The sequence below is a fragment of the Capra hircus genome, chromosome 17, assembly GCF_001704415.2.
Source record: "Capra hircus breed San Clemente chromosome 17, ASM170441v1, whole genome shotgun sequence".
In the NCBI taxonomy this organism is placed as follows: domain Eukaryota; kingdom Metazoa; phylum Chordata; class Mammalia; order Artiodactyla; family Bovidae; genus Capra; species Capra hircus.
In genome coordinates, this window is record NC_030824.1 from 65,941,545 (window position 1) to 65,969,212 (window position 27,668).

Consider the following 27,668-nt stretch of genomic DNA (forward strand, 5'->3'; position numbering starts at 1 on the left):
TGATGGGGAACTATTGCATTTTAGTTTGCATCCTGAGATTTTAACCAAATCACCGTTTCAGGTTTTAATTCCCTCATCTGTAAAAATGGAGATAATAATTCTTATGTCATCTGGAATCATGAAATAAAGTATTTGATATCCAAATGGTATGAGGTGGAGAAAGAGAAAAAAGTTATTGAGGGCTCAGTATTTACCGGGTACTTTAGTTTCAAGTGGGGCTCTTAAGAGAGATCAAGGTCCATGATTCCATCACATTAAAATTTTAAATCAAGTCATTAATAAAAATGCTTTTAATTAAATATAAACAATCTATATTTTACTCTGAAAGAAACTTTAATATTAACACATTTTTCAGGCTTAACAACTACTAAATCTCAATGCAAAGTAAGTCAACAGTGGAAAATAAAAATACTTTCTATAAATAGTCAGTTCCAAATGTGTCTTGTGTTGGCAGACTAATAATTCAGAATAAAAATCATTGGTATAATGTTTTATACTCTTTCAAAATACTTTTCAAAGGGGACACTAAATTAGATGTAATAACTTAAATGTATTTAAAATTTGACAACAAAAAAGTCAGACACATTGTTATATTTTTCTACTGGTTAAAGACTATTTTATAGAATATAAATAATTTCATACAATATTTTAAAACATTCTGAATACAAAACTTCCCCATACAGAAAGTTAATCCAAAATGCTACCCACTGAATTTGAAAAAAAAAAAAAAATCAAAATACGCTGAAGGAACAGTTTGTCCTGAAAACAAAATTCAGTAAAATAAAAAAAAATCCAATGATTGTTTCAGCTCTTAAAATCAGAAAACTAAGAATTACATATTTTCCTTTTTAGTAACTGCATATGTTTCTTCACATTTTAAAGAGTAATCTTATTAAAATATAAAAAGAATTTAATACATATTTTAATAATATACTTTTCTGTTAAACACACACACATATACATACAAATATTTAGGAAGAATCCATATCATCTTCTGGTTATAGGTGATTTAAGAAAACCTGATAAGGTCATAGTCTTTCATTTGACCTTATATAGAAATAATTTTAAAGTTAGATGCATATTTTTAATCATCTGGGTTTATAACTGGGTCAAATTTTTTTCCAGTAATTTTTCATAATTTTTATTAGGATGATTAGCTAGTCATGAGGAAATAATTTAAAATTAGCACTTGATACTTGAGTCTAGTTAGTATATGTTTATAAAAATAAATATCTAACCGATAGATAGATGTTTTGGTTCTTAGACGAGGTAGAAAAATTAAAATATCTTACAACATGATCTGAACTTGAAAAAAATAGAAAATAGCAATCACTAGTTCAACCTGTGTGAATCAAATAGTTGGAGAGTTCTTTTTCTTTTTGACATATATGCCATATATTTCAAATATAAGGCCTGTGAAATTTATTTTCTGCTCCCCAAATCTTACTAAATTGAAATTCATGTTTTTCATTACTTACTCATCATTTACTCTACCTAGGGAACTTTACTCTGCAGACAGACCAAAGACATCTGCAATTAAACCAAAAATTATTAGTTAGGCATTTTTTAGGTTTAAGAGGCATTTTCCCTTTATATACCTTAAATATTAATAATAACATACATTATAAAAAGCTCTATTATCTTCAGATGTTGTACAATAAATAATTACTTAAATGATAAAGAGTTAATAAAAATTTCAAGGTCTGCTAAAGAATTATGAAGCTCATCATTTATATCTTGACTTCTAAGAAAACCTTTCAGAGTATCTAAAGCAGTTATTGCCTCATTTTTTGATGGTAAGGGGAGTTCGCTCTCCAGAGATCCACCGTCATCCTCCTCGTCAGAAGTGTAAAATCCAGCTTCCTCTGATTCACTTTCTTTGTGGCACACAGCATCACCGCTTGGAGAGACTTGGGAGGCAGCCTCACAAGTCTCCAAGTCATCATCCAGGGCAGCATACTCTTCTACAGATAAGCCTTCGGGAAATTCCACTCCTGCCGCCTGGGCGTCGGCAACCAAATCAAGGCCAGGGTCTGCCTCTGCATTTGCCTCCTCACTTTCTCCCCTTTGAGATTTGAATCCTGCCTCTTCATAGCTCTTAACAATGGTCTCTGGGGTGACAGCCCTCCAACAGAGATGCAATGTATCAACTGCATCTAGAAGGGAAAAAGTAAATTCTTTGCTGCCTTCAACAGAGCTCAGAAATTTCTTAATAAGACAATGTCGATATTTGATTTTAAGGCTTCTAATAACACCTTGTTTCATAGCTATAAATTTGGAAGATAAACATGATGGAAAGAACGCTAATTCAATGGACTTCAGGTTTTTTACCTCTGGGTGTGCAGGAGAAGATTCAACAAAAATCACCACTCTTCTTTGCTGAGCTTGAAATCTCTCATCCAGCTTCTGCATCCACTGTTCAAACACATCTGCAGTCATCCATGCCATTTTGTTAGCTTCATAATACACAGGCAATGATTTTATGCCTTTGAAGCAATGGGGATTTCTGTTTTTTCCAATGAAAAGCAGAGGAAGTTTCTCTGAGCCATCCATGTTTGTCCCAACCACCAGAGTTATTCTGTCTTTGCATAACTTGCCAATTGAACAGGTTTCTCCTTTAAATGCAAAGGTATTTGCAGGCAACATTCGATAAAGCAGCCCAGTCTCTTTTACATTAAAAACATTTTTAGGATGATAATCATTTAAATAATAAGGAAGTATGTTTTGGTGCCAGACAGCTGAAGGGTCTGCTGATACACCTGTGGCTTCTACAGGTTGAGCTCTAAATACTAGACCATACCTGGATTTAAACCGATCCAGCCAACCATTGCTGCACTTAAAATCATTATGTCCCAGTTTCTGGGCAAAGTCATTAGCTTTTAGCCGCAACATTGGGCCATTAACTGGCACATTCAGACACTGAGCGATTCGGTACCACCTCATTAGTGCCTCTTCCAGGTCTGTGTAAAAAGCAGTTCTCAGTCTTTTTCTCTTTGGATCAAATCTCAGTGATTCAAAGGCTTCCAGAACCTTGTCTTTATTCTTCATAATAGAAGACAACGAATTTTTCTTTATTCCATATTCAGCTGCAATCTCTGCTTTTTTCTTACCGCTTTCTACTGCATTTATGATGTCGATCTTTTCCTCAATGGATAGACTTTTCTTTTTCTTCACAGTTACAGGCAGAGTTGAGGCATCCACAGGAGCTTCGGCCATCTCACTCTGAGCTTATGTAGAGATGTCGTCTCTCTCTGGGTCTGTTTCTTTAGGAAAATTTATTTTCCAGTATGATACAAATTGCTTTTGAAGCCACTGCATATATTAAAAGTTGGTCAGTGTCTAATAGTCTTATTTCTGTGCAAATGGATGAATAAATACATTTCTTCAAAGGATCTGACTAAGAAAAATATTATCTGCAGCTAGAATATTTTAGAAGAGAAACCTCCTCCCCAGGACCTTGTGCAGTTCAGTTTATTCGGAGTTCCAGAAGTCAAGCTAAAATAGAAATCTCATTATGTCAAACCTGTCCAGTCCTGCTGATGTATTTTTGGAACTTCAATCCTTTAAGATGATCCATTTTATCCATGCGCGCATTCAACCTCCTCTTAATTCTCCACAGAAGCCCTCAGAGATAAGAAGAAAAGCATTCAGACATTTCATGCAAAACGTCAGCCGCTAATTTCCAAGTCTCTTTAGGGTGGAGAAGAAAATGGTAGAATCCTTCCAAGACTCGACAATATCCTCCGTCACTTGAAACGTTTAAAAAAAAATAAAGAGGAATTTTAGCGATGATATGTCAATTTAATATCAAAAAAATATTTATACTAATGTTATGCTTTTAATAATCATGAAAAGAATGGGAACATGTTTCTAAAAATACAGTAACTGAAGCTTCCAGAAGAAATGCTTACCTCCCAAATGGTGTCTCTGTGAAAAGCTCTCGAGCTCTGCTCTGACCCCTTGAGTTCTCACTTGCCTTTGAATGCTTTGTAATATATACTTCTGGAATAAATCAGACAAATTTAGTCTCTTTTAAAAATGTGAGCTTACCAAAATTAAAGAACTAAAAATGATGCTGGGTAGATCTTTGGTGGCTGTTTTCCCCATGAAGTCACAGGCTGCCCCTCTGGCTTCTCCAAAAGAAAAACATAGTCAGACGGCGGTCACAAGGTCCAACTTTTAATAGCACATCGGAGACAGTGTCTCCCTTGTAGGAGTCTGGTAGAAAATGCTTCACTAAAAATCCCATCAAGTGATTCCATTACAAATTTTAAAAACTGAAATCTTATTCTAGTTGCTTAAAAATCTAGTAACTTTTTATCACTTTGACACATTGGCCGGATGCACAGAGGCCAGAAAATACTTGACAACATGCATGGGAATAAACAAATTACTGAGAAGATATAATGTAGAAAAAAAACAAAAGAAGGAGAGAGATCATGGTCTCAACCTCTCAGGACCTCTACTTCTTTATCAGTAAAATAAAGGGCTTATCACAGTGGGAGAAGATGGGCCTTGGTGCCAGACACACCTGAATTGACAAGTGACTCCCAGTTAGCACTTAAGGTGATCCTGGGTAGTTCGCTTAAGCCTTTGAAGCCTTGGCCCCCTTTTCTGTAAAATAAAGGTACCTACAGCATGTGGAGTAATGGCACATTCAGTGAGATTCAGTGAGAGCGTGTTAAGCACTCAGCACAGTGTTTAGCACCTTACAAAGTATTCAATAAATATTTGATGACCTCATCATCATTTTGTGGCTCAGCCGGTAAAGAATCCGCCTGCAGTGCTGGAGACCTGCGTTTGATCCCTGGGTTGAGAAGATCCACTAGGAAAGGAATAGGCTACCCACCCCAATATTCTGGCCTAGAGAATTCCATGGACTGTATAATCCATGGGGTTGCAAAGAGTCGGACATGACTGACCGACTTTCCCTTTCACTGTGACCGCTGTGTCAATCTATAAAATTCTGAGATTTCATGAAATCCTACTTCAAATGATAGCAAGAATCCCACCTTAAATATACACTGAACGCAGAACTCTTCTTAAGCCAAATAGTGCAGTGAGAATGGTCACCCTACATGGGCTGGTCCCAGCCTTCCCAGGTAGCATCTCCACCACTAGAATCCACAGGCTTTGGGCCTCCTACAGGCCAAGGAAACAAGCTAATCTGATGAACGGGGGTGGGGAGGGTTTGGGCGGGAGGGTTACTTCCTCCCCTGTGAGAGAGTAGACACTCCATTCCTCTAGTTTTCCTCTCCTTGGAGGTTTCAAGATAACACATGCATTCTTTTTTTCTTTTTGCACAAAACTTTATCAAAATTCCTCTGCCTTTGTTGTCCAAAGCAAAGAAGTAATTTTATTATAGGAAATAAAACCAGTAAAGGAAACTTTTGTTGTTGCTATTATTGCAAAAAAAGATCTTAATAATAATTAAGAGAGCCTAGGGTGTTAACTTCCAAACTGCTTTACTTCCTGTATTCCAAACAACTCTGGAGGAAGGTAAAACTGGATTTCAAAGCTCATATGGTTATAACATGGTTGAATGCAGTCCAGAATCCAGGCTTTCCAAGGTCAAGTCCACCATTCTTTTTACACATGGCATGGCTCCTCTAACAGTTACACATTCTATGCCTCCAGCACCAAGCTAAAGATAGAGTTTCCAATGCCTTTCCAAACCTATCCCCTTCCACATATGCCCCAAAAGGCAGTATAATGTTTCCACAGGAGAACAGCCATTATGAATTCTGGGGACATAAACAGAAACCATACCCCATATCCAATTTTAGGGTGAGCTTACTTTGTAAGTAAATAAGATTTGACCATTCAACTAAAAAAAATTCTTATATATGGAAACTACCCGCATATTTTTCTACTATATCCTAAAAATATACCATTATTTCAGAATAACAAATTAAAAATATCTTCCTCTTTTTAGGAAGGATACCAACCTCCAGAAACTCAGGGAGCAAGAACCAATTTTTTAAGAAAAGTCAAAACCAAGGAAAACTACTCTCCAAGAGTAAAAGGGAATCTCTTCCTTCTTTCTGTTTGGTTGTTTTTGTTTTTGTTTTTCTTTCTTCCTCTTCTTTCCTTCCATTTTATTTCATTTGTCATGTATAAACCCTATCATCTCAAATAATAAGGATTATAGAAAAAGTGACTTGAATTTTCTCCCATACCCTATTGCAAATAAAGCAATATAATACATACAATCAGAGATGATTATCTTGATCAAATTGAAAATAGTGATACTTTTTTTAGGACGACAGTAGGATGTTTTTCCTGAGAGTTCAGTTCAGTTCAGTCTCTCAGTCGTGTCCGACTCTCTGCAACCCCATGAATTGCAGCACGCCAGGCCTCCCTGTCCATCACCCAGAGTTCACTAAGACTCACGTCAATCAAGTCAGTGATGCCATCCAGCCATCTCATCCTCCGTCGTCCCCTTCCCCTCCTGCCCCCAATCCCTCCCAGCATCAGAATCTTTTCCAATGAGTGAACTCTTCGCATGAGGTAGCCAAAGTATTGGAGTTTCAGGTTTAGCATCATTCCTTCCAAAGAAATCCCAGGGCTGATCTCCTTCAGAATGGACTGGTTGGATCTCCTTGCAGTCCAAGGGACTCTCAGTTAACAGTATATATTTTCTTCTAAAACAGTTGTCAAAGTTACAATTTTCCATGGTAAGATGCAATACATTTTTATTCCTGAAACAACCAAATTTCCAACGCCAAATCAGACAAGCTAGGCTTTTTCCCTAGCAAAGTTAGGCAATACTGTCTAATCAATGAAGCTGAATTAATTGAGAATGGGAATTTTCCATTCTCCCACAGTCCAGTGGCTGGGCTTTTGGTTTTTTTTTTTTTTTTTCAGGGAATGATGGCAGCAGCTAATACTTCTTAGAAGTAATAATTCTCTCAGTCATGCTGCTCCTTGAAGATGGGCATGAATTTGAGCAAACTCCGAGAGACAGCGGAGGAAAGAGGAATTTGGTGTCCTGTCACAAAGAGTCGGACACGACTGAGCGACTGAACTGACTGCCTGATAGCCCATGGGGTTGCAAAGTGTCAGACACTACTTAGCGACTGAACAAAAACAACAACCCCTGGAAGATATTACAGCAGAGAAATGCTGTACTACTTACTAGCAGGAGATATTACAGCAGAGAAATGCTGTACTACTCACTAGCAGGAGATATTACAGCAGAGAAATGCTGTACTACTCACTAGCAGTTAGGAACTATTTTCTCTGCACCAACAGCAAAGCTAACTAAAGACTAAGACTAGGCAACTCACTAAAATAGACTTACCAACCGAACTCCAAATAAAGAAAACAATTGTCTGTTCTACTGGTAGTAAGAGAAACGTCAATCTTCCTTCAAAACAGGAGCTACCCTTTTGTTTTTGCTTACCAAAACAGCAGTATCTAGGATGTGCCAGGATTCAGTAACATACATTGCTGGGAGGCACATAAATTGGTACAAAGCTTGCTGCGGGCAAATTAGCAACATGACATGAAAACTTTAAAAATGTGCGTAACTTTTTATCCAGCAAGGCCATACCTACCATTTTATTCCATCTCCCTCAAAATTATAGATGCAAAAATAATCTATCTTACAAATATATTCATTTTCTATTGCTGTGTAATAAATTAACAGACATTTAGGTGGGCTGCCATCTATGGGGTTACACAGAGTTGGACACGACTGAAGCGACTTAGTAGCAGCAGCAGCAGCAGCAGTAGCTTAAAACAATATCCATTTATTATCTCACAGAACTAGCCAGAAGCCAGGTGGGCTTAACTGAGTCCTCTGCTTAGTGTCTTAGAGGGCTGAAATCAAGATGCCAGTCAGGCTGGGCTCTATCTAGAAGCTGGGGGAGAATTTGCTTCCAAGTTCATTCAGGTTATCTGTGGGGTTCCCTGATAGCTCAGTTGATAAAGAATCCACCTGCAATGCAGGAGACCCTGGTTTGATTCCTGGGTCAGGAAGATCCCCTGGAGAAGGGATAGGCTACCCACTCCAGTATTCTTGGGCGTCCCTATGGCACAGCTGGTAAAGAATTTAGACTTCTGTGGTTGAGGACTGAGGTCCCTGGTTTTTTGTTGACTGTGAGCAGAGATTACCCTTAGCTCTTGGAGGCCTCTCTCAGGTACTGGCCTGAGGTCCTCTTTATTTCAGCAACAGAGAACCTTTCTCACGTCAAATCTCTCTCAAGCTTTAAATCTCTCTAATTTCCTCTGCTGCCATCAGCTAGAGAAAATGCTATGCTTTTAAAAGGTTCATGTAACCCAGTTAAACTTGAAGGCTTTTGGACTGCAAAGGAAACCATCGACAAAATGAAAAGACAGCTTACTTGAAGAATGATGTGACCAAGGAGGGGATAATATCCAAACTATATAAATAGCCCATACAACTCAATATCAAAAACCAAACAACCCAATTAAAAATAGGCAGAAGATCTGATTAGACATTTTTCCAAAGAGGATATACAGACGGCAAATAGGCACATGAAATGATGCTCAACATCATAATCCTCAGGAAAATGCAAATCAAAACCACAATAGGATATCACCTCATACCTGTCAGAAAGGCAATCATCAAAAACAATAACAAATGTCGGCAACAATGAGGATAAAAGGAAACCTTTGTACACTGCTGGCAGAAATGTAAACTGGTGCAACAATATGGAAAATAGTGTGGAGGTTCTTCAAAAAACTAGAAATAAACTACCATATGATCCTGCAATTCAGTGCTGTGTATATATATATGTGTGTGTGTGTGTGGAGAAAACAAAAACATTAATTTGAAAAGATACACACATCCCACTGTTAATAACAGCATCACTTACAATAGCCAGGATACGGAAACAACCTAAGAGTCTATCAACAGGTGAATGGATAAAGATGTATATTGTATATAAATACATAATAGAATATTGCTCAGCCACAAAAAAGAATGAAATTTTGCCATTTGCAAAAATGTGGATGGACCTAGGGGGTATTATGCTTTGTGAAATAAGTCAGGGAAAGACAAACACTCTCTTAACACGTTCATGTAGAATCTAAAACAAAGGATTATATATAACGAAACAGAGACAGACTCACAGATACAGAGAACATGCCAGTGATTACCAGTGAGGAGAGGGAAAGGAGGAGGGCAAGGTACATGTATGGGATTAAGAGATACAAACTACTACACATAAAATAAATAAGCAACAGGGATATATTGCATAGCACAGGAAAATGTAGCTATTATTTTGTAATAACTTTAAATGGAGTCTAATCTATAGAAATATTGAATCACTATTTTGTACATTTGAAACTAAAATTGCAAATCAATGATACTTCAATAAAATACATAAAATATAAGATTCATGTAGTCAGTTTAGGACTAGCCAGATTAACTTCATTTTGAGTAACTCAATGAGTAGTTACTTCAGTCACATCTGCAAAATTCCGTTTGCATATAATATAACATAATCATAGAATGATATCCTATCATGTTCGCAGAGGAAGGAATTATACAAGGTGAAAGTCATTGGAATTCATCTTAGAATTATACCACACAAGACTATTTCCTACATGGTTGTTTTATAATTATAGAGAAAACTTAAAGTAATCCAAATCTGTAACAAAAAAGATTAGATAAATAACTTCAGGAATATCTATATGTTAAAATAGTATTGAGCCACTGAAGGAGAATGTTTAATGATATGAGGGAAATTTCATAATATATCAATATTGTGGGAAAAGCAAAATACAAAATTGCATGCCAACAAATACAACCTATATTGAAAGTTCCTTGAAGGCAGAGGCTCATGGGTATTCCTACAGTGCTTAGCGCCCAGCTAACTGTAGGTTCCCAATAACAATTTGTTAAATAAATGAAGAAAAAAATTTGCATAAGATATTGACCAAAATGTTGATGTTAACTGTAGACAATGGAATTATGTTTTTTCCTTTGTAGTTAGAACAATTTCTACTTTATTCTACTTTTCATGGGGTTATTTAAATATTGCATTAATCAGTACCCTTTAATAAAGGGTTTACTTTCAGGGAATAACACTGTGCCATCAGTAACTAAATACATCTTCATGAAAAGGAAGCTGTCAATAAAGAGTGATGAAATTACTGCAACACTACCAGAATTCCTCTAGAAAAGACATGAGGGTCACACCTTCTTCTCTCTTTTGAGGAAACAACATTGATGAGCAGAATACAGTACTCAACATCATAATCCTCAAAGCAAAGAGAAAAGATTATGCCCATTGAATTCACTTGTAAAGGGAAAATAACAATATCCTTTAACCCACTGCCTGCTTTTCTTCCTGGTCAATAAATAAAAAATAGGCTGCTATAGTTCCCCTATAAGCCAAGCAAATAAATGTTACCTGATTTTTCTAAAGCTGAATAATAGCCAATAGCAGTGCAATGGTAAGTGATTAGATAAGCCCCCTGTCATAAGCATATATGGCAGGCAGCTATTCCCTTCTTGTTATACTTCTCCAAACACAATGCCAATTAAAAGAAAAATAGTAATCTTCTATTCTTCCCAAGGAGAACGGGCAGGAAGAATTCCCCAAGCTGTAGGGAAACAGGGAGAGAGAAAGCGAGGGAGGGGGAGGGAGGGAAGCAAAGAGTGAGAGAGAATCTCCATCTAAGCAGGATTTGGTTTAAAATAGTCTTTTGAGTCAGCATGAAAAAATTTCCCCAAACCCAAGAATAATAGCTACTACTTCCTTTTTCCCCGAAGAAAGTGCATAGACTTTCACTGTTCTCCATCACCAGCTGAAGCAATTTCCAGTGTATCCTTCAGGCCTTCCTACTTCCTAATTTCCCTGGGGCAGCAAAAATCACAGGAGGATTAATCCTGTGTATAGCCTTGCACAGCATGACACTATGTATTAATACAAGGACTCACTGCGCACACTACCAGAATCACACTGGACCAGAGAGTACCTAGAATGATTCACAGCACCCTCACCAAGTAGAAAGTTAGCATTAGTTCCAACCACATCTGAATTTCTATCAAAACCAGCAGCTGCCAAGAAAACGATCCATCGAAGGACAAATAACTAAACCAAGTGTCTACCTTTTTAATATCAGAAATACTTCTGAGCTTAACGGTCTAATAGATAACTTTAGTTAAATGTCCCCAGACTCAAGAGACAGCTGGCAGGAGTCTTTATAGCCCCAGCCAGCCCAGACAGGTAAGTGCACATCTTTCTAGCACCACTGACCACTGTCGCCCACCTCTTCCCAGTCATCCTTCGGAAGCTCTAGTCCTTGTACTTGCTGCTAAGTCCCATTCTGTTCCTATATAAGAAAAGCAGTAATTATTCTAGGTGGGGATCCTTCTTTTTTAATTGAGACGACTAACAGGACTGCTTCGAACCAGAAAATCCACAGTAAACTGTAGAACTAGAGCTAAATGAACGGACATATATATTCACCCATTTCCCCTGGAGGAGGGCACGACAGCCCACTCCAGTATTCTTGAATGGAGAATCCCCAGGGAGGAGGAACCCGGCGGGCTACAGCCCATGGGACAGTAAAGGGTTGGACGCGACTGAAGTGATTCAGCATGCAACCACAGATTTATGTTTTGGGATTTCATTACGGTTTTTGTCAGAGAAGGTGTCCTGGAAATGTCAGACAATAAATATTGGTATTTACTTTGGAAATATTTGTAGTGCATTTACTCTTCACAGATATGGGATAGGCATTTGTACAGGGATGTATGGTTCACCATGCTGAAACTCCCTACAAATTCAGAGAGGCAGAATTCTGCCTTCGGGCACTTGGCCAATAAAAATGTCTTGTCAGCTAATTTGACAAGGCAGGTGAGAAGTCTGGTCTCGAGGAGTAGATTCCACGGAGTGCGCTGTTACCTTTGGCATTTCTGCAGGCGACAGGGCTGTCAAAAGCAGTCTGGAACCTGGAAGGGATACTAGCGCGGCTGTAATACCAGTACGTACTGTATGCAAATAAGCTTCAAGTGTCTAGCACCACTGCTGAGCCGTGCTGTGAGGGGCCAGGCAGAATAGCCAAAGTGCAGGTTGGGGCCTTCACTTAGGAGACTACCACGGGATCCGAGAGGACTGTTCGGAGGTCTCTGTAGACAGGGCAGTGATCTATTAAGCAATGGCGCAAGCAAAGAAAGCAGAAACCGGTCATCTGAGTAAAGAGGATCACGAGAGAAAAGTATCACGGATCCACTCTCTGCGAGCAAGCAGAGCAGAAAGTGATCACAAAGACAGCAAATCATAACTCAGGGATGCTGAACAAGGGAGTCTAGTCTGGTCGTCCAGAAGAGGGTGGGCGTGAGTGGACAGCGGTGGCGGGGGGGGCACTGGGGAAGGAGAGTGAGGCACCCGCATCCCGTCTGCTCCCTAAACCCCGCATTCCCTCCACCCTCTCAACGCCCGCGGAGTTGGAATAACCTTCTGCGTGCTCTCCGGCAGCTGAGAAAGAAGCTTTGGCTCTCCTGGGATTGCGAGGCGCCCTCCCGCCACCGGCTCACCATCTGCTGGGGGAAAGCGTAACGCGTGAGACTGAGGTGTGTGAGTGAGAAAGTTATGCTAAGGGCTCCTGGACCGCCCTGGGGCAAGCTCGGGCAGGTGCATCTGTACCCGGGCTCACACCCCTCTGGGACCTGGCCGCAGCCAGAAAATTACCCGGGCAACGGCGCCGGCTGAGTCCCGGATGTGGTTGCTAGGGCCGCAGTGGGCGGGACGGGGCCCGCCCCCCTGGAGAGGGGACCTCGCGGAAGGTGCGCTGGCACCATCGAGACGTGGCTGGGCTGGCCAGATTGAGGGAGAGAGAGGCCGTCCAGGGCCACGGACAACGCTACTTCCGGTCCCCTCACTTCCGGCTCCGCTGCTCCGGGTGCAGGAGCTGTAGGCCGCCGCCGGTGGAGAGGCTGCCGGTCCGAGTAGCCTCGGAGGTTGGACAGTGTGAGGCTGTGACAGTTGCAGTTTGCTCCCCGCCCCGGAGGAGCCGAGGTGCGTGGCGGGAGGGGAAGAAGGAAAAGGCCCAGGTCGCGTTTCCGCTCACTTCTGGCCAGGGCTGAGGCGACTTCAGGGAGCAGAGGCGAGGATAATCCTCGACGTGAGTGCTGCCGGCTTCCCTGCAGACAGGTGAGGGCGGAGCTGCCCGGCTGGGAAGGAGGCGGGGTAAGGCTGCTTGGAGCTGGTTGCCCGGCCGGACACGTTGCCTCTGGGGTTCGCTGTTCCGTACTCTCACAGGGCACTCCTGTCCTTAGACTGTGTGTGCCATCTCTCTCTACCCAGGTACTCGGCCTTGGATTTCTACCCCCTCGTCCCTCTTGTCACCCTGAGTGTGCCCCCGAAACAGCCGGGTGAAGAGGTGGGACCGGCCCTCCCAGGGCGGCACCCTCCCGGTTGTGAATGCATTGAGTGGGGAAAGGGACTGCAGGATCCGAGTCTTTTCGACTGAGTCTGCGAGTGGGCCACCCTCAGGTTTGGTGTCCAGCCTGTATTGCTGATCTTCTGTCCCTGCATCCGCCACTTCCTCTCTCCCGCAGCGATAGTCCCTGCTCAGAGGTTCCTCAGGCTGTGGTGCAGGGAGGAGCCTTGCCTAGGAAATGTCCCAAGCCTGACTGTGCTGGTGAGGACGTCCAAGGAATGCTGGAGTTTGGGAAGGAAGTTGTGCTGTCGTCTCGTCCGTTCCTCTTTGCCAAGTTACTACTGTTTACGTGTCTAGGAAAAAGGAAAGAGGTTTTTGTTGCTGTTTTTGTTTTTTTAAGAACAGTTTCTAGACCCTTTTCCCTTTTACTTTATTTTGTTATTACTTCCTTTGTGTTCTTATCCGCCCTGTTGAGCTCTTTGAGCTCAAAAAGTTTGTACTTTCCACTTCCTGCACATCCTTTTAACCATCCCCCTTTTAGGATTTCAGTCCCCCTCCCTTCCTTTTCGCCTAGATTAAAACATGTAATTTCTCTGAGTCGGTTCTTAAGAAAAAGATGGGCGATTTGAAGGGCTTTGGTTAAACTTGTGCTTCCACCTGCAACAGTGGCAGGTGTGTGTGTGTTCCCATTTGCTGTTTAATTAACCTCACTGGTGTGGGAATGTGCACAAGAATTGGTTAAATCCTTCCTGTGTTAAGGCTGTAGGAGGTGGCCCTTTTATTGCTGCTCTTTGAATTTGAAGACAACAGATTACATGTCAGTACTGTTTTAATCCCACTTTTGTTTTTCCTTGCTCAACCCTCCCTCCCAGCCACCAGGTCTAACGCTTCTTAACTGAGAAAACAGCAAATATTTCTAATTTTGTTTTATTTTTTGGATGAAAATCTCTGCCTCAGTTACTTTCCTTCTTTTTCAAATTGATAAATTAGTTTGCCTAAATCCTGGGTCGTGCCTTAGGGAGTCCATGGTCTGTGAGTTTCAGGGGACTTCCTCATCCCCACCCCCGAAATTATGGGCAGAGTTTTGTTTCAGTGCATTTTCTCCCCTCTGAAGAAAATTCTTAAATGAGATATATAACCTCTAGTAGATTAAAAGCCACTCCTTCGGCAATGTCTTCTTGAAGTTAATGAAAACCTTTTGTGTGTGTGTGTGTGTGTGTGTGTGGAGCTTTTTTTTTCTTTTCAAACTCTACATAGCTAGTTTGGGCACCATGGAGAGTAGAATGCAGAGATTCTAGCTTTATAGTGATGAAATCTCTAGGTACCTCAGAATTTCAGTGTTTCTAAATTCCTGCGTAGACCTAGAGAAGGAAGTAAGGCTGCCTACTTATTTAGTTCCTGATTTGTGGTTTTGAGGTTTCTTTTTAGGGATAGCTCTTTGTGGCCAATGTTGTAGAGATCCAGTGGATTTATAAATTGATAGGTTTATGATTATTGAATACATATTAAATATCATGAACCCACTGGGTACAGCTCAGTAAAAGTTTAAACTTCTCCTGTACTTTATTTTCATTTTCTTATTTTTCACCTAAGGTATCTACTTCGGCCTTCAGCTTATTTAGAAAGGGCAAAGCATGTTTCACTGGTGTGGTCCCTAAGTCTTCTTGCTGCTTATCTTGACATCTCCTTTCTCTCCATATTACCTCTAGATTAAGAATTTAATGATAATTCCCTTTTGTGAATAAATTAGTATCCTTCCAAACTTAATGTCAGTTCAGAGTGCATATTGAAATTTGCTGATTTGATGAAGTGTTTGTTGATCAAGGGTTGACCTTCTAAAATGTTTGATGCCTATTTTATAGAATGTTTAAACTTGAAGAGAACTATACAGCTCATCATAGTCCATACAGAGTGACCAGTGTCTTCTGCTCAAAAATTTATTTTCCCTCTATCTAGCATCCTTACTTTGGGGGGGGGGACAGAAAACGTACCTTTATAAAAAAAATCAACCATGCTAAATTGGTCTCCTTCTAAGGTAACGAGGAAGCCAGAAGACTGATACCCGGCGCCGTCCGTCTGTCTGCTTGCTGTGGGCCGGGCATCGTGCGGGGTGCTTTGCGTGAGCGCCCACCTCATCGCACCCTCGCAGCAGCCGTGTAACTCAGCTGAGCTTTTCATCTCTGCAGATTGAGAGGGGCTTCTCAGGCGGTGCGGCGGTCAGCAGTCCGCCTGCCTGTGCAGGAGACGCAATGCACACAATGCCAAGGTCGGGAAGGTCCCCTGGGAGAGGGCGTGGCGACCCACACCAGTATTTCTGCCTGGAGAATTCCATGGATAGAGGAGCCTGGTGGGCGGCAGTCCATAGGGTTGCAGAGAGTCGGGCACGACTGAGTGAGCACGCACACAGATAAAGAAATTGGAACTGAATGGTTAACTGAAGCTCATCTGCTCAGAATTACACTGGTGGAGCCCAGGCTGGACCTGGGTTATCTGAATCCAGACTGAGCTACCGAATCCAGACAACTCCTGCTCCAGACTGCTGCTAGCCTGTTTTCTTTACATCTTTTTTTGGTACAAGTTGGAGGTATCTCACCTGATTTTCTCTCAGACATTAAGAAGGTCTCTTCCTTTATTAATTTTCAACAATTGAACACCTGATTTCATATCAAAAAGTATGACAAAAAGAAAAGAATTTGGAGGAGGCCTGTGGAGTGTTATTTGACAGTTTTCCTGTGGGGCAGATATAGGTCTGTGTGTGTGAGAGATGACATATGAGGGGTGGGAAATGTGAAAATAAGGCTTTTAAGCAATAGACTTAGCATTGTAAGAGTCTGGAGGTGTAAATACATTCCAGAATGATGGATTTGGGATGGGATAAGGAGTAAATTGAGGATGGAGTAAGTAAATTTAATAGAGAATTTAAGAGAATATGGTTATGGATGAAAAACTAATGATACATGTACAGACGGGAAAGAGTAGTTCCACGAAATATGGGTGATGACTTAGGGACTCTAACGGTCCAAAGGTCAGGTATTCACCAGCATTAGTTCCAGGAAGTATGAAAAAAAAGACTAAAACAAAGGAACTTGAAAATAGTCTTGTTCTCTCTAGTGTCTCCTACTTCAGCCAGTCATGGAGGCCACTGAACAGCCCTTACACATCCTCAGCTGTTCTCTACCAAAGCACACATTTTCGTTTTCTCTTTCCTTTGTGACTTTCTCTTTCATCTTGCCTCCATTACTTCTAAACTTCTGCCTTAAAATGGTTATAGGCAGATACTGCTGGAAACCGCTCAGATGCTCTGTGAGAATCTGGTAGCAGCTCTGCCGTCCTGTCGCCTGAGAGTTTTGCTTCCCTTTCTGTGCATCTGTGTGGCGTTGGACTCGCAGCTCCTCGATGCTCAGGCGTGATCCTTTGGGGCCCTTTGGGAGGGCTGTGGCGCCACTGTCTCTGAAGCAGAATCGTGAGAACGACAGAGTTGGTGGTGAGGCCCAGGTCGTCTAGAGGAAGGGAGCTGCCAGCCCCAGCTCTCTGCCAGCGCGAGACAGTGTGCGAGAACGAGGTTTCCAAACTTTGTTGCGTCGTGGCACACATAAAATGATTATTTGTATGGCAGACTCCCTGGCTCCCTGAAAGCCGAGGGGCCAGGGAGTGGGGGGCCGGGGGGCGGTCAGTATTTCAGCGCATCCATAATTCATGCTTGGCACGTTGGTTGGAAAAGCTTTGTCCAAGAGAAGAGGAATATGGTGTTCTGGTAAAGTACTTTGTAAAGTACCTAATAAGGGATGATCAGGAATTCACATCCCAGGTAGAAAGAGTCCCTGGGCTTAAGCCAGGGGAATATAACCTCTAGGATGGCTCTGTGTTTTGTTGCAGAGCTCTACATTGAGTATCTAGGGTAGCACCAGGATGTAGAAGCCCATAACAGGCTAGGCATTATGCTTTATAGATGCTTTATGTGTTTTAGGTAGTCTTATTTTCTGTTAAATAAGGAAATAGGTGTAGAAAGCAGTAGAAGTAATTAGTCCAACGAATTGGACTAATTAAAGGAGACTCACAAAGTTGCTTGACTCCAAAGCATGTACTCTCTTTCACTGTAGTGACTAAATGAGTTTATGACATTGTGGTTTCTGGTTAAAGTGTGAGACATTGGTGGCAGAGGGTGATGGTGGTGAAAGGGAGGTAAGCAAGAGGACTGTTGTTTGTCTTTGGCAGCCTTGAAGTGGAGTTCTAGAGCTGATGGCTTTCTCATAGGATTTCCGAAGTGTTGGGGATGGGGACGGGGGAGAAGAGAACTGTGATCAAACTCAGAGAGAGTAACTGGAGCCTTGGTGCTCCTTCTAACAAAAGGGCTAAAAATGTAGATCCTCTTTACGTTTGACTGAATGTAAATTGTAGATTGTTTCTTAAAGGTGCGTTTATAGATTATTTTTTTTTCCTGTATTTCCTCATTTTTCTGTATAGTGTATTATTTACTTTTAAAATTAAGCATATTTTCAGCATTACAACTAAGATATATTCTTGAAATAAAAATTCAGATAATGAGCAAATGGAATGGAAGAGTCTACTTCTTTAATCCCTCTATCCCTCACACCTGCTGTCAGTTAATTCACAAAGTAGATGTTGGGGATTGGATGAAGTTCATGAGAAAGCCCTAAACTGCTGCTGTCTGACAGAGTAGCCACGTGCCACATGTGGCTGTTTAAATTAGTTATGATAAAATAGGGGGGGTAGTCTCCACTTAATTGCCCAGCGCAGGTGTTGAATATTTCCAAAGACATTGGCCAGCCCTGCTGAAACTTTAAAATACTATATGGTTGGTGACATAATAAATATACTATTGAGATAAGATTTTTAAAAATATCTGTTTCGCGTGCTGTGTAGTTTTTGTTTTAGCTGATGAAATATTACTGCCATGTTTTTTCTCAGCTTTTTGTTTTAACTAAATCCAGATGGTCAGAGTCTAATATTTTCCTTGGATGTTTGGGGATTATGGTTAGCTGCTTTTCTAGGATAAAGATGTCAGCTTTTCTAAGGATGTGAGTGTTTTTTATCTCCTCTGAGCTCTAGGTCTGTATATCTTTAAGTTGGCACGTCTCTGGAATATATTAAAGATAACTCATATACAAGGTCTGAAACTAAACTGATGTCTCCCTCATTCCCAACCCCCACCCCAATATGTTTTTTCCTTTCTTTGTTTTTTATTTTAGTGAATGACTCCATTATCTTTCCAGTTTGAAACTCCCAGAAAGTAGGAGTGACCCTTCACTCCCTCTCCCTGATATGTCCAGTCTGTCAACAAGTTCTTATCAGTCTCACTTTCCAAATATCCCTTAAATCTGTCTGGTGTTTCCCACTTCCACCACCACCACTTTCCTTTGTTACCGTATCTTGCTTGAAATTTCTACAGTAGCCTTCTTTCTTGCTTACCCACTTCTCCTTCAGATCATCTCCAATTCATTATCCATCCTAAAGGCACAGTGATTTATTTTGAAACACACATCTGATTGTCAACTCTTCCCTCCTCCCTCCCAGTCTTTTCACGGCTTCTCATTGCTTTTTGGGTAAAAACAAAGCTCCATAACAGCGCTTGGCCCTCCAGCCGCAACTCTCGTTTCACCCGCGCTGGCCGTCACCAGTCCTTTGCACTCTTCTTGCTCTTGCGTTACACGGCTGTGGCACACGCTTTTCTCCCTGTCTAGACCACTCTTTCTTTACTTTGTTTCACTTGTTGGCTTCTATCCTTCACGCCTCGACTGAAGTTTTGCTTCTTTAGCACGTAATCTAACCTCCCCGATGAGAGTAACGTCGTACGTTTACCACAGTTGCAGTGTACATTTACATGTGTGATTGTGTGCTTGTCTTTCTCTTCCACTCTCTCCATTTCCATGCACACAGGAGCCACATCTTATTTTCTTTGGCTCATTGACTCCCACGGACCTGTCTCAGTTGCTGACACCCAAATATTGATTGAATCTCCAAGTTGATAGTATGGAAGAGTTCAGTTCATGGAGTTTTGTAATATAGGATTTTAAATATAAATATTTATAAATATAACAGTTAAATTGCCAGTTATATTGTGTTTTCCAAGTGCATGAAAATATTTTAATAGCATAAGTTTGTATTAATATTAACAAAACAATACATATTATATAATACTGTAGCACAATATTCTTTGATTATTTTATAGTAAACTTATTTTAGAATAGTTTTAGACTAACAGTTATTGTAGAAATAGTGTACAGATTCCTGTGTACACTATTCCCAGTTTCCCACATTATCAACATATTACGTTATATGGCACATTGTGGCAATTCGTGAACCAGTATTTATACATCATTACCTAATGTGTGTGGAGATGCCTCGGTTTTCTCTGAACATGCTTTTTCTGTTGCAGGATTCCACCCTGGAATAAATCCAGAACTTAGTTGTCATGTGTCCTCTTAGCAGTCTCTCACGAGGACACCTCGTTTTTGACGACAGGTGATAGTTTTGGGGATATCAGGTCAGGCGATTACAGTGCGGCGTGCGTGCTCGGTTGCCTCAGTCATGTCCGACTCTCTGCGACCCCGTGGACCATGGCCTGCCAGGCTCCACTGTCCATGGGATTCTCCAGGCAAGGGCACAGGAGCGGGTGAGTGTAGATTGTGCCTTGGTTGGGGTTTGTGTGATTCTTTTCTCATTATTCAACCGGGTAACGTGCTTGGGGAGAAAGACCACTGAGGTGAAGTGCAGTTCTTGGATCAAGAGTAGATACTGTCAGTCTGCCTACCGTTGTTGATGTTAACTTTGATCACCTGGCTGTTGACAGCGTCAGCTCTGTACATTGTAAAGTTACCCTCTGCTTTTTATATTGTACTTTTTAGAAAAAAGTCATTATATGAAACACACTCTTAATGTGTGGGGTATTATCTTCTACCTCCTTAACCGTGCTATGTACATAAATTTGGGGGATTTTTCTGCGAAGGAGATTTGCCTCTTTTCTCATATTTATTTATTCAGTCATTTATTTACATCAGTATTGATTGACTCTTGGGTATTTTATACTTTGCATAAAATTCAGTCTTACTTTATACGGTAATATAGTATATAATCCATTATTTATTAATTTTGTTGCTCAGATTGTTCCAGCTTTGGCCTTTAGAAGCTTTTTCAGTTGGTTCTTATATTCTTTTGAGACTTTTTTTGTTGTTCTGTTCTGGTGGGGTTTTTTTTAAAAAGCACATTCTTCTTTCTGGCAGTACGAGATGCTCCAGGCTCATCTTGTATATATCCTGCCCCAGTCCTAGAATCAGCCGTTTCTCCAAGGAGCTCCGGTGCCCTTTATTGGAGAATGGTATTGGAAACCAAGATCTGGGTACTGTGTGTGCTCACTGTTGCTAGGGTTGCTTCTAAGAAATATGCACCGATTCATGTAAACACACATATCTATACATATCTATTTCTTTTTTTAAATTTAAATTTATTTATTTTAATTGGAGGCTAATTACTTTACAATATTGTATTGGTTTTGCCATATATCAACATGAATCTGCCACGGGTGTACATGTGTTCCCCATCCTGAACCCCCTCCCGCCTACCTCTCCGTACCATCCCTCTGGGTCATCCCAGTGCACCAGCCCCAAGCATCCTGTATCTATTTCTATATAGCCATCTGTATCCATATTACTAAGCTGTTCCCTGATGCTGGGAAAGATGGAGGGCAGGAGGAGAAGGGGGCGACAGAGGATGAGATGGTTGGATGGCATCACCGACTCAATGGACATGGGTTTGGGTGGACTTTGGGGGCTGGCGATGGACAGGGAGGCCTGGCGTGCTGAGGTTCATGGGGTCGCAAAGAGTCGGACACGACTGAGCAACTGAACTGAACTGCTTCTTAGATTATTTACTCTGAGCTTTTTCCCATTGAAAAAATTTCCTGTGAATATTGAGTGGTCTATTTTATACGGTTTTGGAAATTAATAACAGAACTAAAGGAACTCTCCAGTTCTCTTGCTTCACTTCACTGCTAGTGTTCTGGACCTTAGCTAGCCATCTGTGAAGAATGAGGCCACAGTATATTGAATAATTTAGAGTTTATTTACAACTAGGTTTCTTTTCAGGGAGTAATTTAGCTTTGAGAGTCTTATCATTTGACTTCTCATTAGTTTTGCTGTAACACAGTCTGAATGGGGCAAATAAAAAGACTTCTCCAAACTGTTAATTTTGTTACTTGGTTAGACGTTGGTGATAATGATGAGGATGAAAATAGTTGAATCTCTGTTATGTTGATTTTTAAATTGTTTCTCATTACTATATATAATTGAGAATTAACTATATTTTGTCAGAGTTTTCTACTTTTGAATTGTCTAGACTGTGTGTTTATCTTAATGAGCAACATGAACTGAATTTATTACTACCTAAAAGGACTAATGAGTCTCTAACAACATAGCTTTTACAGATACCAGATAGTTATTGAGATAAAGACAGCAGTATAATACATATATGATTTTTTGAATCTTATTTGATTATTCTGCTTATGAAAGAAAGTGTAATATACTTTGAACATATTGTATGGTAAACCGCTTTGAGTTCAACATCATTTGCATTGACTGTAGGGAAAAGGATTTTCCTTGTAGATTAAGGAAGCTATCCTCATAAAAAAAAAATTACACACTATTTTAGATTGTTTTGACTAAGAAAACTAAGTTTTTAGCTTTATAATTTTTTATTGTAAACCAGTCAGTGCAACTTAAAGATTAATATTGAATTATGAAATAAAAACAAATCTTAACCATTCTCTTTTATTTATCCACGAACAAGAAAAGATAGATATATTTCAATAGATTCTATCTAGAGCAAAAGAAATAGAGCCACTTTCTTTTAATCAGTAACCAGTCTCTGAAATCAGTGACATACTCTGTCTAGAGAAGTTAAAGCAAGTTCAGACAAAGCAAGCCCAGGTTTTGCTACTCTTTGCCCTCAATTTTCTGTTACCTACCTCACTAGCATTGTCAGTGAGCTCCAGCAGAACTCCTTCATAATCATTTATAGTACTTCTCCAACTTTTTCACTAACATAATCTACAAAGAATAACTCTTCAGGTAGTTCTTTGGAGACTCGTATTTCATCATAAAAATTCAAGAAGTTTCTTGGACGGCTTGTATGTATTTTATTCAAGCGAATTTTGTTTTAGATTTCGTAATAGCATACCTATTTTCATTCCAAAAATGTAAATTCTCATTCTGCTATGCTGTGCTTGCGTATCCTGTTTATGTCTGCCGTGCTTATATTTGCTTTCCCGTGCCTTGAGCACACCTTTCCAGATGCCCCGTGATATGTGAGTACCTTAATTTGAAGTGTTCACGTTATAATCTCTGTTCACCTTCCTTTCTTTAGTATTGTACTTCTAAATCTTTAGCTCCTCAGCATCATGGCAGTTGTGAATGCAGTTTTTTCTTTTCTGGTATCCATGGAGTCTTGTGTTTCTTTTTATCTGCCAGGGTCCTGGCAGATCTCTGCCTTCCTGTCCTCTCTTTCCTGGGTCCTGAGAAAAATCCTGAATGCATTTAACAGTTGTAGGATATTGAATTCTCCCTCATTAAACTCTTCTGCATTGGGGCAGGTCCTTTACCACTGAGCCATCAGGAAAGCCCAGATATAGAACTGGTCCATTCAGTTTGTAGAAAACGAAATGTGATTGTGATAATAAATTAAAAGCAACTCCAAACAGTGGGATGAAGTATAAACTTTATGTAATATTAATTATACATTTTTACCGATGCTAATTAGTAATTCACTTTATAGGTCACTGGTTCTTACACTCATTAGTTAATGAACACTCTGGTCAATTTATAGAAGTAGAACCCCAGAGATGACAAGATATTTTTGGCATCTAGTATAAACCAGGCTATGAAGCTTCAGTGTTGGTGGTAGTTTTGAAATAATGATTTATCATTTTGAGGATCACTGTTAAATATAACTTTAAATTTGTGTAAAGATCAGAAAACATGTATCTTAAACAGCACATATTGCAAGTCACTTTTCCCTCCCAGAGTTGTAAGTGTTATTTTTCCCTCCAGCTTTTTTGAGGTATAATTGACATAAAGCACTGTCTAAGCTGAAGTTGTACAGCATGATGATTTGATTTACATGCATCATGAAGTGATTGTCACAGTAAGTTTAGTGAATGTCACTGTTTTTAAATCTTGTCATTCCCAGTGTTGCCAGTTACTAAAGTTATGAACAAATGAACTTCTAAAAAATGGGAAGGTTGGAACATTTAAATAATATGAATGAAAAAAAGACATAGTACCTGTCTCCGTAATTCTCAGAAATTTGATTCCCCCTTTCCCTATCTGCCGGGAGTTTTTTTTTAATACTTAGCAGTTTATTATATATTAATAATAAAGGGTATGGTAAAGGACACAGATAGATAGCCAGATGAAGAGATATATTGGACAAGATCTGGAATGATTCTGAGAACAGGCGCTTCTGTCACTGTGAGTTAGGGTGTACCATGATTCCAGGACATGGATGTGTTCACCACAGAGTTTCTCCAGACTGTGTAGTTCAGGGGTTTTTGTGGAGACTTCCTCAGCAAGCCATTTTCAGCTGTCAACTCAGTCTCGATCTCCTCTTGCCTCTGAAAGTTCCAAACTTCTAACCATGGCGTGGTCATTCCGGTAAGCAGCCCCCATTCTAAAGCTATCATTTGGTCTTCTGAGCTGTGTAATAATGATATGTTTTCCCATTTGGTGCTGCTGGTTCATACCCGGGAGCAGACAGCAAAAAAGAGCTCCCCTGGCTCTCTTCCGTTTTCCATTCCATGCCTCACTATCTCTGTAGGTTCCTTCCGACTTTGATTCTTTCCTCTCTGGAACAGGTTTCCTCCTTCGGTCTGAGGGTCATTCCTCTAACTTTGCTCAGGCTTCTTTACTGTTCTTAAAAAAACTTTATTTTGATCTGATTTTAGACTTGCAAAAATAGTAGTTTCCTTATACTTCTTACCTTCTTCCCCTGATGCTCACGTAACCATAACATAATTATCAAGAATAGGAAACTAACATTGGTATAATATTATTAACCAAACTACAGCCGTTATTAGAATTTCACCAAAACTGCCTGTCCTTGTTCTGTTTCGGGATCCTGTCTAGGAACCCGCATTGAAATCAGTCGTTTCTCCAAAGTCTCTTTCAATAGGCGCATTTCTCACAGTGTCCTAGTCTTTCATGACCATGTCACTTTTGAGAAGCACTGGTCAGGTGTCTTCTAGAATGTTCCTCAGTTTGGGCTTGTCCAGTGTTTTCTCACCATCAGACTGAACTTACGCATTTAGGGGACGGCTACTGCAAAAATGTTGTCCTCAGCTCAGCATCTTAGGGATTATGCTCTTGGTTTGTCTTGCTACTGGTGATTACTAATCACTTTGAGAGAGATCTGCTGAGTTTCTTTACTGTGAACTGTGAGTTCTACATTTACAGTTGTTCTTTTTTCAGTTGAGTAGTTATAGGAGATAATCGCAGATTATGTGAATTCTGTTTCTCCTCCAACTTTTGCCCTTTTGTTTTAATATCCGTCTGCAACACTTACTACCCAGGGGGCAAAGCTAGGAGGCCAGTACGTACATGCGTATGTGTGTATCGCATATATACACACATACACACACATATATTAGAAACAATACTGATAGCTGTTTCCAGTCCAGTACAACACTGCTTATTTAGCATTTCTCCTTTCTGTAATTTTTCTTCCCACAGTGAGAAACTTTCTAGTACCTACATTCTATTCACTTATTTGTTCTGTTCTGTTACACTCATAAAGTAGTTTGAGAATTATTAACCTGTACTCCTGTGAGAAATACTGTGTTAATAGCTTTGTATCTAATTCTCTATCTTTAGCCTCATAGCGTCCAGGCAGGATATTCTTCTGTCCTGCCTTTCCTTTGTCTCCGCCCCCCTGTTCTTCCCCTCCCCTTTCTCCGCTTTCTTCTCCTCCTTCTCCCTTTGCCCATCCTTGTTTCCCCCTTCTGTTTCCTGGGTTATTCTTGTTTAATACAGTTAGTTTCATTTATTATGATTTTATGCCATTTAAATTTCTCTCAAAGTTACTGTGGTTCTAAGAGTCAGAATTATTGAAAACTAAATATTCAAAGGAGTGACACTTGTTCCTTGTTCCTGCTCCCTGCTCCCATTTCCTAGTCTTTTGCGCTCCTTTCTCACCTGTTCCCTGTAGGTAACCTACCTCTGGTTTATTCTATTTTTGTTCCAGTGAACAGAAGCATGTATTTTCATGTATCCTTTCTGTTCTTACATTGAGACAGCATATCTGTAGGTACTTTTGAACTTTGCTTTTCTTGACTCATCACTGTGCCTTGGAAAGTGTTGCATATCATAGAGATCTTCGTTTTTTTTTTCTACAGCTGTACAGTGCTCCATTGTCTGGGTGTGCCATAGGTTGGTCAGTCACCTTCCTATATGTAGACATTTAGGTACCTTTCCCCCAGTACTTTACATTTGTGAAGAATGCGGCAGTGTGTATGTAGTTTTATATTGCTGGTAATGTAGTCCCAGGATTTATTCCTAGAAGTGGACTGCTGCTAAGTCGCTTCAGTCGTGTCCGACTCTGTGCGACCCCATAGACGGCAGCCCACCAGGCTCCCCCGTCCCTGGGATTCTCCAGGCAAGAACACTGGAGTGGGTCGCCATTTCCTTCTCCAATGCATGAAAGTGAAAAGTGAAAGGGAAGTTGCTCAGTCATGTCCGACTCTTTGCGACCCCATGGACCACGGCCTACCAGGCTCCTCTGTCCATGGGATATTCCCAGGCAAGAGTACTGGAGTGGGCTGCCATTGATTGCTGGGTTCAAAAGTAAGTGTGTGTGTGATTTTGTCAGGCATTACCGAAGTTCCCTCCAGAATGAATGTACAAATTTGTATTCCCATCAGCAGTGTACATGAGTGCCTGTTTCCTCACATCCTCAGTAACAGAATGTTTTGTTATTTAAAAAGTTTTGCTTATCTAATAGATGAGAAATGGTATCTCAGTGTTGTTTTAACCTGAATTTCTCTAACACGAGTGAATTTGATCATTTTTTATATTTTAAAGGCTATTTTAATCTTTTTTTTGTGAATTGTCTGTTCATGTCTTTTTCCTGCTTTCTGTTTTTTTGTTTTCTTCCCTTTGTTTTTAAGAGTTCTGTATGTTAGGACTATTAACCTATTGTTCAATTCAGTTCAGTCGCTCAGTCATGTCTGACTCTTTGTGACCCCATGAATCGCAGCACTCCAGGCCTCCCTGTCCATCCCATCTCCTGGAGTTCACTCAGACTCACGTCCATCGAGTCAGTGATGCCATCCAGCCATCTCATCCTCTGTCGTCCCCTTCTCCTCCTGCCCCCAATCCCTCCCAGCATCAGAGTCTTTTCCAATGAGTCAACTCTTCTCATGAGGTGGCCAAAGTACTGGAGTTTCAGCTTTAGCATCATTCCTTCCAAAGAAATCCCAGGGCTGATCTCCTTCAGAATGGACTGGCTGGATCTCCTTGCAGTCCAAGGGACTCTCAAGAGTCTTCTCCAACACCACAGTTCAAAAGCAGCAATTCTTCGGCACTCAGCCTTCTTCACAGTCCAACTCTCACATCCATACATGACCATGGGAAAAACCATAGCCTTGACTAGACGGACCTTAATCGGCATAGTAATGTCTCTGCTTTTGAATATGCTATCTAGGTTGGTCATAACTTTTCTTCCAAGGAGTAAGCGTCTTTTAATTTCATGGCTGCAGTCACCATCTGCAGTGATTTTGGAGCCCAAAAAAATAAAGTCTGTCACTGTTTCCACTGTTTCCCCATCTATTTCCCATGAAGTGATGGGACCAGATGCCATGATGTAGCGTATGTTATAAGTATTTCCCTAGTTTTTCAGTTGTCTTTTGTCTTTTTAACACTTAAGTTATTCAGTTTTAAAATTATTTAGTCAAATTTATCAGTTTTTAAAATTGTCTCTAGATTCTTAAAATTAGAAAATTTAAAGTACAACTCATGTATGTTTTCTTTTAGCAATTTATTTGAGTTTTCATTCTTTATATCTAGATTCCTAATTCATTTGGAGTTTATTCTTGTGTGTGGTGTGAGATATGGATCTAATTTTGTATTTTTCCAAATGGCTACCTAATTTTCCTGGTATTATTTATTGGTAAGTCCGTTTGTAATTAAGTGATTTAAGGTGTCACCTTTGTTATGTATTACGTTTGTGTGTGTGTGTGTATGGTGTAACTTGGCTTTTATTCTGGTCTCTTTGTTTATTCTTGTGCTCCTGCCATGCTGCTT

The 27,668-nt window shown here is 40.4% G+C and overlaps 2 protein-coding genes across 12 annotated transcripts in view; one reads left to right on the plus strand and one right to left on the minus strand.

Moving 5' to 3' along the window:
- TIGD4 (tigger transposable element derived 4) lies at positions 943 to 12,757 on the minus strand. Its single transcript, XM_005691191.3, has 3 exons — positions 12,438 to 12,757; positions 3,912 to 4,002; positions 943 to 3,749 (listed from the first exon to the last, which is right to left on the minus strand). The coding sequence occupies exon 3, from the start codon at positions 3,214 to 3,216 to the stop codon at positions 1,666 to 1,668; it is 1,551 nt and encodes a 516-aa protein (XP_005691248.2). The 5' UTR covers positions 3,217 to 3,749; positions 3,912 to 4,002; positions 12,438 to 12,757; the 3' UTR covers positions 943 to 1,665.
- Positions 12,843 to 27,668, plus strand: part of ARFIP1 (ADP ribosylation factor interacting protein 1) — a 141,242-nt gene continuing 126,416 nt past the window's right edge. For 3 of the 11 annotated variants that reach the window (XM_018061602.1, XM_013970488.2, XM_005691169.3), the window contains exon 1: positions 12,875 to 13,133. The gene's annotated coding sequence lies outside the window, so the exon portion shown is untranslated. Of the gene's footprint in view, positions 13,134 to 13,171; positions 13,287 to 27,668 lie in introns of those variants that run through there. The other 8 variants (XM_005691170.3, XM_018061607.1, XM_018061608.1 and 5 more) reach the window with 6 other exon arrangements.